Source organism: Crinia signifera, chromosome 5 (genome assembly GCF_055691185.1).
Source record: "Crinia signifera chromosome 5, ASM5569118v1, whole genome shotgun sequence".
NCBI classification, from domain to species: Eukaryota; Metazoa; Chordata; class Amphibia; order Anura; family Myobatrachidae; genus Crinia; species Crinia signifera.
The window spans coordinates 61771951-61784968 of NC_139221.1; the positions used below are offsets into that span (position 1 = coordinate 61771951).

The 13018-nt window shown below is 40.4% G+C and overlaps 1 protein-coding gene across 2 annotated transcripts in view; it reads right to left on the minus strand.

Moving 5' to 3' along the window:
- Positions 1–278: 278 nt before the first annotated feature.
- ZNF704 (zinc finger protein 704) overlaps positions 279–13018 on the minus strand; it is a 73817-nt gene continuing 61077 nt past the window's right edge. For both annotated transcript variants that reach the window (XM_083187323.1, XM_083187324.1), the window contains exons 7-9: positions 11727–11819; positions 9261–9346; positions 279–8506 (exon numbers count right to left, since the gene is read on the minus strand). In XM_083187323.1, coding sequence (XP_083043449.1) covers positions 8395–8506; positions 9261–9346; positions 11727–11819 — 291 coding nt within the window. In that variant the 3' untranslated portion in view covers positions 279–8394. The remainder of the gene's footprint in view (positions 8507–9260; positions 9347–11726; positions 11820–13018) is intronic.

Consider the following 13018-nt stretch of genomic DNA (forward strand, 5'->3'; position numbering starts at 1 on the left):
CAGGTGACAGGTATACATTTGTTCCACAATCACTTCCTGGCTAAATACACTTTTATATAATAGCAAATATCCCTTTGATGTCAAATAAACACTGAAAAATATACAGCCTGGAGCTGTGCCTTTCTCCCATCACCTGCCAATGATGACACGTTAGCGAGTGCCTCTTACAGGTTGTCAGGTACAAATTATAATGTAATACAACAATGCTGGTAATGATGACAGAATGGAAATAACACTAAAGTAATAAACGCATAAAGTTTATTAAAAACACAGATACATATAAATTACATGTCAACAATTGGTTGACTAACATTTGTTCCGTAAGGATAACAGCAACAAGAGACATGTACTTTTTAGAGTATAAAGAACATAGTTTTGGCTGTGAAAAATTTAGTGAAAAACGCTCAAAAAAAAAAGAGAAAAGACTTCAATATATATAATGGCATATAAATATATTTACCACCAGGATGCTATGGCATTATAATCTTAAAGTGGACATATCATTCCCATATAAATCCACACTAGAGTGTGTCACACATAAACATTTTATAGTTGCGTTCTGATGTCATGTCGTCACCGAAGAGTGCTCCATGAACAAGAATGTATTCCGAAGTGCCCAAGACCGCCATATTTTGGGAGACCCCTTCAGCTCCCACGATGCTCACAGCCTGAGCTTAAATACCATAAGAGTTGTCTGGAAGCTTGTCTAACGAGCTTTCCATCAGAGCAGATCCGTTTCAAGGCACTGGCAGTGGCATCCCACAGACCACGGGATTCTCACATAGAACACTCATGGCTTCATGATCAAGGCTATGGGAGGAGGTTACATTTTGTTTATGGAGCTCAATCTTGCTTAATTGCATTCCCCAAGTGGATATCGGCAGAGAAGTGTGACTGATGGTGTCTTATCTTGGCAGAAATCCGTTTTAGAGGGAGTCTGCTCACCAAAGACCCATTTTGAAAATGGATCATTGAAAATTAACAAACCAACATGGAAGAAGCTTATAAATGGACCCGCTTTCCACACACATTGGGGGGGATTCAGTTGTTTTTTAGGAGCCCACCATTAAATGATGTCCAATAGCAGCAATTCCATTGTTCTGGTGTTTGGACGTTATTGCTGTTGGCATTTCTGCAGCCCTCTCGGGTGGCGAGCAGAAAAGTGCAGAGAGTACCGGTTGTATGCCCAAACAGTAATTTATTGGTGCTGTGTGCACTATATTGGTAGGCTGTTTGGGCAGCCGCCCCAAAAAACATCTCAATCACCCCCAGTGGAGGGTAACATTTTGGGGCTGATTCTGAGTCGGAGGCATGTCTGCATCTTTACCAGTGTAGCATCTGCACATTGATACTAATGGCGATACATGGCCATGGTGCGTCTGCCCGGGCATGCTCAAATAAAGGTTTGTGCTTGAGTTTGCGTGTGTGACACTACAATCAGTCGCACCAACAAAACTTATAACCACCCTATGCTAGATGCAGAATTTCTGAGTATACCCTATAATGCAAGCGATGAAGCCCCTTTCCCAATGTAGGCCCACCAGGGAAATGCTGTGATCAGGGCCCATATTTAAAGGTGGCAAGACTACACAGAGGGTACTCTAGTAACCATCTTCCTCAATGACTTCTATGGGCAGCAGGAGTTTCCGTATGCCACCGCCGAAAGCTATGGTTAGCGGGAGTATAACTTCTTTCTGCCCACACTAATTACCACCACTGGCTCCCCTGTATAGCTCCTGGCTAAATTCAGCAGCTCTCTATGGTATAACATCTTCATGCTTCTGGTTAGCGACCCCTGTCACCTCCCACAAACCAAAAATGTTACAGCAATTGTTTATAATTGTCTGAATAAGAACTGCAACATCCCACCACTGCCTCCGACATCGGAATTGCATGCGTCTCAGAATCAGGCCCTTGGTGTGCATCGCTCAATCATCCTAGGATGCTGATAGGCTGAATTATCTTATTGACAATATAAAGAGTATATGTACGTAGTGGTGCTATAAAAATAAACATGAATATACATGCATAAACATATTCATATTTCACAATTACAATACAATCTTTTCTCGGTTCTTGTAATTCTTGGTGGAAACCCATTTAGCAAATAATAATAATATATTAAATTCGTTTATTTAAAGGTCAACTGAAAAAAAAAATAATTACAATACACTTACATGGGAATTTTAAAATATGTGATCAAATAAAACCCACAATAAATTATTGATGGAAAAGCGGGAGTCTCTGGGGTGATGCCTGATGAATATATGTGGATCTCCTACTCCCATAGATATTTTAAAATTCAATTAAAATAATTAATGACAAAAGTCAATTTCCATCTCCCATGAGAAGAGCCAGTGGAAGCATGTGACTGTAGCAGATTCTATTACTGCTATACCAGTGACTCAAAGTCAGTATTGTTTCCTGAGCAAAATGATCATGTATGACGGCAGCAATTGTCTCCCCCAATTTTGGGGTTGTAAAAAACTATTTTCTGTTAAGATGTCTTGATATGTTGTTAATAAGCATTCATTATTTTCTAAAATGACATAAGTCATTCTCCATTACTATACAACATGTAAATTGACTGTCCTAGGTACACTGTGCACAAAAAAATTATATATCTCTATATATCTGCTTTCCTAGACATAAAGATTCCATGTTGGATACTCTATCTCTGCATAGGTTATATAAACTGTTGTTTCTAAAGGGGCCTACACACGGGGTGATTTCAGGGCATTTTCTAAGCCAGGGGTTCTCAAACTCAGTCCCACACAGTTCAAGTTTTCCAGGTCACCCGGCAGGTGCACAGGTGCATTGATTACTCATTGGCACATTTAAAAAAATCCACAGGTGGAGCTAATTGTTTCACTTGATTCTGTCTTATGTCACTTGATTCTCTCAGGAGACCTGCAAAACATGCACTGGGTAGGGTCCTGAGGACCGAGTTGGAGAACCTGTGTTCTAAGCGATCTAACTAGATCCCTTAGAAATGCCCCTTAATCACCGGTCAGGGCCAGTGTTCTCACCGGAGAATACTGTCCCTGACAGATCGCGCAGCACACAGTGCTAACATATCGATGTGTGCTGAGCGATCTTGCTGAGCATTCTGAGCAATCTATCATCACTGAGAACGCTCAGCACATCCCACTGTCCGTAGGCCTCTTACCAGGACACTGCCCCTAGTGGTCACATCATTATAGCAAGGACTGCTATCTTGGCCTTACCTAGCAAATACTTATCAGTGTCCTACTTTATAAGCTATTTGACAATGTCATATTAGATTTTGTTTACTTTACATTCATTGCAGTGTTTGGCATTTTGAAACTTTGAATTGATTGTATATGAAATATATTTCTTGGTGTACAACACAGAGGTAGGTTAGAAGTAGAATATTGTAATACAATAAAAAGTAAATCTTGCAAATTGGAATGCATCGCGGTAATTGCAGAAGGTTATTGTGTAAGATTTTTTTTAAGTAGTGAGAATGAACAAAGAAAACGTCAAAGGGAAGCTCAATATCGGTGTCAGAGTCAGATGTAGAATATGTTGGCTGTAAAGGCACTCAATAATATCAAACCTAATGATCTAATCAGGAATACAATCAGGGACGGTGCAAGGCACCGGAGTGCCCCAGGTGAGGGGGGTGCTCACTCGCTCCACCGGGGTGGGGGGGGCGGTTGTGATGCAACCACTGCATCGTTCCACCTAGTGGTGGCGCCGGCCCTGAGATACAATATAGATCCTGATTGTTGATTAAGTGAGTTTAGCCCAGAGAACAGAGGTCATATATTACTATCTCCTATATTATGTGTGTGTTATGCTCAGCGAGCAGTAGGTGGGACTGGGAGGTGATGTGGCGGGATACTTGCTTCATTAGGCTAATAGGAGGCAGGGCCAAAATGATGCAATTAGCATAGAAGTCCACACCCACTCTGTAATCACCGTGAATGTGTATGTGTGTGTACTGCATATATTAGATACCACAAGCAGAACAACAATACATTAACACTAACAGTCTTTCCATTGTGGAGCTCTAAAATTCACAAGCTTAGTTACCATAAAATAAACAAATACAAGCAACTGCTCTCTGCTATCAGCAATTTCAGGGTGTGGTGTGTACACACGGTGCGATATGGCTTCCGATGTTGCCGATATAGTGCAGATCGGAAGCCATATTGCATGCCGATTGTGTACTTTTCAGGGCTTGCGAGCCCGATGTGCTGACGATGCGCGCTCCCGAGTGAGCGCAAATCGGCAGCGACATAGTGAGGACAGGCAAGACTTTTAATTGATACGGATGTCTGTTTGGTGTTGTATTGGAGAGAAGGTATTTACTCACTGACACATGGTCCACAGAATGGTCATCACATTATACAGAGGCGTTTTAGAAGTAACAATACTCTAAATTCTATAAAACAAAAAGTTTAGGTTACATAAAATTAGCAATTTGTGTATAAGCTCAGGTGTCAAATCTAATAATAGTAATAACAATAATAATACAGGGTGACCAACGATAATCAGCACGGTGCTGCATAACCATTATCGGTGCATTTCCCTGGAGTGCGAGGGGGTGGGTTGGACACCTGCACCTGGTTCCCCCCACCACCACCACAGTGCAACTCCCCAGCCCTCCACACCCCTCTCACCCACTGCAGCATGCCTTCCCTTGTGGTCCATGTATATGACTGTCCCAATGTGTCCCCTGTCCCTCGCCAGCTCAGCTCCTTCCCCCTACCCCTCCCGCTGCTCTTTTAAATCCTTCCACAGCCTCTAAACCTGCCATAGCATAAATTCCCCCTGGCACCTGATGTGTCTGGATCAAAAAGAGTCCCGTACCATCGAGTGCCAGAAAATCAGTGGTGAACCTGTATAAATAATAAAATTTACTAAAATTCCAATAACTGTTACACACACTGCTGATCTTATCAAGGTAATAGGAGAAATGACCATAAAGGCCCATACACACTGGGTGATTTTGAGCTGAAAGCAGCTGTTTCACCATTTGAGTTTTCAGCTCAAAAGCCGCCCAGTGTGTATGGCCCAGCGATAAGCGTGGATGCGTTGTCCAGCATTATTCAGCCACCACTGCCAGTCTGCTATGGAAAGCCGCCCACCCCCCGGGAAAATTGTTTAGACGGGCGAAACTCGCTCAGTGTGTAACCATAAGTCTAAAGTAAGCAATCTAGGTAACAAAAAGGCAAAATTTGTCCTTGCGGGAATAAACTTGGATTTGCATAGATAAATTCTATCAATATTAATTGTCTATTCATCTGGAGTGGTTGTATTAAAGATTAAGGTATAGGTGGACTCAGTGCTATTTTTCTGGAAGAATAGGTTGATAAACATTTTAGTCCAGGACAAATTCAGGAACCCCATTCCTGATTTTGTCATGGTTAAAGAGAGGTTCAGGAACAGTGTTCCTGATGAAAAATAGCACTTGGTGGACTTGATAACATGCGGCAACCAGCACAAACACACACACAGATATCCATAGCAACCAGATATTAGTGTTGATCAGTTTAGTGCTAGATCAATTAAGTCTGTTTACTGCACGCTACAAGACCAATTTGTGTGCAAGGTCTTTCTGCCACATGATATTGAATTACCAACAGGGATAAAATATTTAAAAGTGCTAAAATAAAATTTTGGCCAAACAGAGCCCCTTTCAATCAGTTTCTTTGTTCTAAAGTCACTGTGTCGCTATTTTACCGCACAACGATTTAGATAAGAATGGCTTATCTCTGCTTACACGTCTTTGATGTCCTCATTACCATATCTGCGGTATCTGTACGATGAACTAACTGTATGAGCCCCAATGCGACGCATTTTTGCAACAGTTTAGTGAAAGCAGCAAAAGGTTGAAAATATTAATATGTGCAATAAAGGGCACATAAAATATTCTAGAAAAGATACAAAATTAGCACAAGTGCTTAGTATATTTAATTAATTAATATAGCAGCTAAAATGGTTGTTACTGAACGGAGTCAGCTTCTATTTTGCTTTCCATGACATTAAACATGGACTGGTTCTGTTGGTGCAAATGCTGAGCGCAATTGTGCACAGCCTGAGCACCGACATTTCTCTGCAAGTTTATGAATAATTCTGGAAATGAAACATTGGCTTCCAATCAGATCACTTGTATTGCTGATCATTTGGAATCTCCAGTACAAATCTATACTGGAGTGAGAGTAGAAAAATCGAACTTATACTTATTACATTTGCACAGAAACGTTATATAACAGGACCACATGAAACTCAGATGACCAGGCTGCATCAGGGGATGCTCTAGGAATGGCTATTGTGAGAAGGGTACTCATTTAATGGACCAGTTATTAATATTCAGCTTACAATGCAATGCTGGGCACAATGTTAGCACCCAAGATCCCACTGCACAAAGTGCATACATCACCCAGATGTACAGTAGGACCGAGCACCCGCAGAGACAGGGGCACCGAACTGAGCAAATCCCCGCAATGTCCTTAGTGTGGTCAGGCTGTCCACATATGCACAGCAGCTCCTGCTGGGGAGAGTTCCGGAGGAGTCCTTTCCCAGTGATACTTGCGAAGTGTAACCCATAGGCTTATGCTGGCCATACAAAATCTGATATTGGATGGGAGCAAATTTAATTTATAATTCAGTAGTTTGCTCCCAAAATTGAAAAACAAACAAGAACTGTCGATCAGACAAGGTACTGTAGTGAAATAGGTTTGATTTAAACAATTTGACAATGTTTTTTTTCCATTTTTCCGGGTCATTTGCTCCCATCCAGTACTAGATTTTCAGTCCAACCAACCAACTAGTTGGATGAAAGTTGGTCTAGTGTATGGCCAGCAAGAGATGGTCTTACAGTAGCTCCGCTTGGATCATCTGTCAGTATCATATTCCCTACGGAAACCTATGAGGTTTTCAGCTGCATATGGTAATTGTGTTATCTCAAGGAGATACTAAATAATTGTGGGTACTCCCAAAAACTGGTGTTTCCCGTGAAATAATCTGCAAAATATATATATTTTTTTTTAAGAAATGAGCTCCAAGGGTTCCAATGTGAGCTGCTAGAGTACATGGTTGGTGTAACCAAGCCACACACCCAACTCACAAGGATGGTTCCCTCCAGAGACCAAGTCCCTCTGAGTACCCAGGCCCTTGCAATGTTCCAGTTCTTTGGGTACAAGTTCAACAATTTCAACATGATATAGTGAATACTGCGAATTTCTACTAAGATGTTTTAGGATATATTACTAGACTGAATGTCTCCTGCGGGTCTGAAGTGGTGTGTAGACCACGCTCAGCTTATATTTGAACATGTCTAAGTGTTCCGAATGTTAAATTCTATCCTTTTCTTTCTTTCTTTTATACTTAACAGGTGTCTTTCAGGGATGTAATAGGTTTTCAATATAAGTGGGACCAGTGAAAGGGATGATTGATGCATTTCCTGAATCCCCTGTACAACCTAAAATGATTTCACATCAAATACTTCACCGAATGAAATTGGTTAGGTGATTTACACAATTCAACACACAGCACTAATACTGTTTATACTTAAGTCCAATAACAATAAATAGTGTGAACACCCATTAATTGCTTATTGTACTGGATGTCATGTATGAAGTCCACGTTATTTTTTTTTTGTTGACCAATCATGTTGTAGGTGCTGCCTCTCTGTTGAAGCATATTAAGGATATTTGAAGTAGAAAGAAATACAAAAGTTAACTGTCCCCATTTTTGTAGGTGCACAGCTCTGGTTTGTGTAAGCCATTTTGTTGCTGAGCAAACACTCATTTGAATGTAGACATGCAATTCCCTCCAGAATAGTGCCAAGCAATCTGATAGGCTGAAATTGCTCCAGCAGCCAACATGGCTGTCTTCCTGGTTTGTAGGGTCCATTTTGAGAGACTAAAACCATAAAAAAAAACATGTTTCTGTGAAGCACTGTGCAGTATACCTGCATCTCTACAGGATATACTGAGGCAATATCAAGAAAAAGACTGCACATAGCCTCTGCACTAAGTACTTCTCATCTAGCAGCACTGACAATAGGCCCGGTACTATCAACCCTTATAGTAGGGATCGTAGGCAATGATTTTTCTTTATATAAAGAAGTGCATCTGCTTTCAGTCTTTTTGTTAACAACAGTGGTGTTCACTTATAAAGGCTAGAAATATGTGAAGGAAATTCGTAGAAAATCTGAGCACCGCAGTGCTCATACATCACCATGCAAACATAGACTGAACAACCCCTTAGCTTTATGAAGTCATCACTTCTGTAAGAACCCATTTCTTCACAGAGTGAAAATCCTGAGTACGGTGAACTTGGCCAAAAGACTGAGCGTCGCGTCTAGTGCGGTTCACTCTCTCAGACAGAGTCAGATACAGGTGGAGCGACAACACTCATTCAGTCGGGAAACCTCTGGCAGGCTTTCTTCCAGCGGCAGGCCGTGCACCACTTGTCCCGGTTCTCCATTCCATATACTTTGCGGCACTTTTTGCCTTCACCGCGAGGCTTTCTGATGAAGAAAAGACAGAAGGTTTGTTATTCCTAGTGTTCAAGAGAATCTGGAAGTAAAGGGAGACAACCAGGAAGATCAGCAATTTCCCCACAAGGTTGGCTATGTCGTGGCAGGATGATGCAAGATTTCAGAAAACCACGCCAACGTCAATTAGCGCTGAACAGGCAGGTGCAAAATGAGTTAGTTAGCATCATCATACACTGCCCCCTGCAAATGGCATCATCTAGCAAAGCCCAATCATTTCATATCTCTTTTCCCAAAGGACGTGCCTGATAAATAGGAAAGTATGACATAAGTCTGTATTTACAGACACAAAGAAGAATCAGTTTGCCATATTCTCAATTAATTTAAATGACAATAGTGATAGTTAGCAGGAACATGAAAATCAGGTCAGCAGGCTGGGTCAATATATGACCGCACCAAGATTAGTTGTTTCATGGTTCAATAAATATGAATTTTCATTTGGAAGATAGTAGGGTCATCAGATTTGGCATCTGGGCCTGCAGCAGAGTGAAGGCGGCCATTTTCTGGGTTGAACCAGTGATTGTGAGAATCTAGCTGGTCAATTCACAAATACCTACTCATATCACTGTAGAACTTCACAATTAGTAATCGTGAAACCTGCATGACATTCAGGACAAGCTGCTTTTCTGTTTCTTCCCGTTTCTAGGTTTTATTTATAATTCGGTGTTTGTAGTAGTTTGTTTAACCATTATTTCTGAGCAATAAAGGAATGCACCCAGTTCCTCACCTTGACACCAAACCAGCTCTGGGAGGGGAAGATAACACTGGATGATCTGTATATTCCTCAGGATTAGTACTGCAGGGAAGGCGAATCTGAAAAAAATACATTCTTGATGTAAAAGATCATTTATAATTATATAGTAGTTATATACACGTGTTTTCTGACCATGACAATTTTTCCGACATTTGAAAAATGGCCACTTTGAATAGGTCAAATGTAAATTCGACTGAAAATCAGCAAAAAATGCAGATTTTCCGACTGTTGGAATAATCTGCGCTTACGGAATACAACCATAAAATTGATTCAAAAAATATTTCAATCAAATGCATGATATGAACCTCCTGAAAGATTTTCACAAACCAATTGAGTGATGCGGCTAAAAAGAAATGTTCATTTTCATTCACTCAACACATGTAATGTAAACAATTATTTAGGGGCATTGTTTAAAATAGGTCAGGCTTGTGAATGTAAATCTTTGACACGTATACATTTTTCAATCGTCACATTCTCGCTCTGAGCTGGTCTCTTTCTCTGCATGCTGTAGGTCTCCACAGACCTTATCTACTGCAGCAATACATGTAGAAGAAGGAATTACTGCATTTCCAGTGTCTGTACCACAAAGTCAACAATTACACACTCATAAACTATCAACAACAATGAACAATTCAGACACAGACAAGTGACTTGTTAATAACTACTCTAGCATTGCAAATGTGGCTATATGCCTAATTTTTGAACCGGGTACAATGACATTGATTTTTGCATAAAAAGATTGGCAATGAGACACAAATATCATAGGGGGAAATTTATCAAGATGGGAGTTATTTTGGCTATTCCGCCAATCCAATTGGTTTCAGACAGAACGGAGCAATAGGTTGAATCATGGAGTCGACTAAAAAAGTCGGAAACTGACGTTTTCTAACAAATGTCAGTTTCCGACTCTAATTGAATACTGCCCATAGTGTGTGCATAAAATCAGGATCACATATGTTACTGAGTAACAAATTAAAATGAAGATGTAATTTCTTAATTTGTTTATATTTTATCATACAGTAAGTATGTAAGCCAAATGTACGTCACATAAAATTGGAAGGATTATATAAGGGTGGGTACAAAGATGTACAACAGGCAATTGGGCCAGATTGCCCATATGTACACATTAGACAATGTAATGAAGGACGGAGCTACATCTTATTTCGTCCCTCATTACAATGTACAGGGTCGCGCACAGCATCTTCTGGTTGGCCTTGGACAGCACAGCTGGCAGGACAATGTCGCGTACAGTACGACTTGGAATAGTGAGTACATATTAAATGATCACCACAATTGGTCTACAAACCCTGCCTATATCCTCCTAATTTGTACCCACCCTAAGGCATAAAAGAGATGGTTTGTCAACCTCAAAGAGAGATAAAGAACCAACCAATTAGCTCCTAATGGGGGTTTATTTAATAAGATGGGAGTTGTACTGAAGATGGGATGTTGCTATAGGCAACCAATCAAATTCTATCTATTATCTTCGATAAAGTTCTAAATGAATAAGATTGGTTGCCCATAGCAACATCCCATCTTCAATAGAACTCCCAACTTAGTAAATAAACCCCTAAATGTAATTATTCAGTCTTCCCCTATGTTCTGGAAACTTAATAATTAGATTTAGTATAGGGAATGACTTTAACATTAGGGTGGCCAATCCTGGGAACGGGGAAATTTTTTTAAATTAATGAGGCCAATCCGAGGAATCCTAGAATTGAGCATTATTAAATCCTGAATCCCGTTATTGAAAAAATCCCCCGGCATTAGCATCCCTATTCAAAATGTTTAAAATTGTTAGGGAGAGAAGTAGGACCATAACGCCATATTCATTCAGCCAATCACCTACATCATGCCTGGTCACACCTTTAATCATACATTGCACATCTCTAACTGACATCGTTCTCTGTCTCTGCTTCTTAAAGACATTATTCAAATGAGTGTGACAATTACTGACTCAGAATTGAGGACTCAGGGTAACAGGGCACAGAAACTACAATTCAGGCTGCCATTATCTTATGGATAAAGCTGGCTGGTATCATCAGGACCGCACAACTCTCGGCCTAATTTAGACAATAACATTTTAACCTCTCATTAATGTGATGTTCTGGGGCGGTTGGCCTACACTGACCTGAGGGGAGGGGACAACTTTAGTATTAGGGTCCCACCAAAGTAAAGTCACCTGGTCGCAGACTGCAGGCCCAATTTTTTTCCCTGTGCAACAAATAAGGGGTCCAATCCGCTGCATAGCTACCACAATCTTACTGAAATGTACCTGTATTTCACATGACATCATACATCCACTGACTAATAAATGAAGAGCATCTTGGCTTACTTTACTGAAAGCAATCTATGTGCCATACATATTATGCATAGGAATACAATACATTTAGTGATTTAGTGGCCTTATTTCTTATTTATAACATTTATATAACCCACCGAAGCTCCATTGATTGTAGTATGAGGCAGAAGCCGGGAGACACTGAAGTTGTTGACATTAAGTCTTCGTGGAATGTTTACAGGTACAGTAGCCTATAAGACAAAGAACACTTTTCTATATTTCTATAAAAACGGAAATTATTATCTTATTATACCATTAATAATACTGTATTTTAAATACAACAAAAACAAAACAAAAAAAAACCATTTGCAATGTTTTTTTATCAGAATCAGCTTTATTGGCCAGGTATACTTGCGTATACTAGGAATTTGTTTCCGGTTTGCTGTGCAGCAGCCAGGTGGGTAACAAGTAATTTAGGGGAAAGGAACCACATTTGCCCTTAATCCAATATAACTTTATTAGTCATGTTCAATTCAAAAGATAATTGTATTTTGATATTGGCAGCAATATTGATCCATTTATAACTAAAATTAAGACCCATCATTCCTCCCCATCCCTCCGCGTATACCAGGAATGAGGAACCTTTGGCCCTCCAGCTGTTGTTGTAATACGCATCTCCTGCAACAGTTGTGCTATTTGGCCATGCTAAAACTGTTGCAGCTGGGATGTGTGGTTCAACAACAGGTGGTCAAAGGTTCCTCATCCCTCCGCCTGTACTCTCTATGGTATATAGGATGGCTCCACAACCTAAAAAAGAAATTCAGAAGCTGCAATCTCATCCCCCCAACCAGTTATAGCAACAAAACATAATACAAATTTAGTATTACTTCCACGGGTACGGCTTGGTTATACATCTTATGGTGTTTAAGTGAAAACCAGCAATAATATTGCAATAAGATCACTGGTAGAGACAAGTATTAGTGGTAGTAATAAGTATTCATTGTGATGTTTATGAAATGGCTTACAATGTACATGGTAATGGGGTGCATTTAATTGTTGCAAATGTGTCTTGAAGGGGTAATTTTACTACAGATTCTAAAAATGAAAAGAGGTGATGTCTCCCATAGCAACCAATCAAATTCTGTATTTTTTTTCTCGGATGCAATCGCATATAGAAATGATAGCCAAAATATCGGTACTTGTTTCCTAGCACGGCCACACCGATTTACATCGGGGTGGTCGTGTCGGAAAAATCGCGTCGATCACATCGCATGCGATTTGGTCGCATGCGATGCGATCGACGTGACCGACCCGATTTTTTGATTGAATGAAATGTAAATCGGGTCCCTGGGACCCGATTTTACATTGGATTCAATGTAAAATATTCCCTACACCCCCAAATTTAACTACGTAAACCCCACCCCACGATAGACGCCAACCCGAAGCGTGG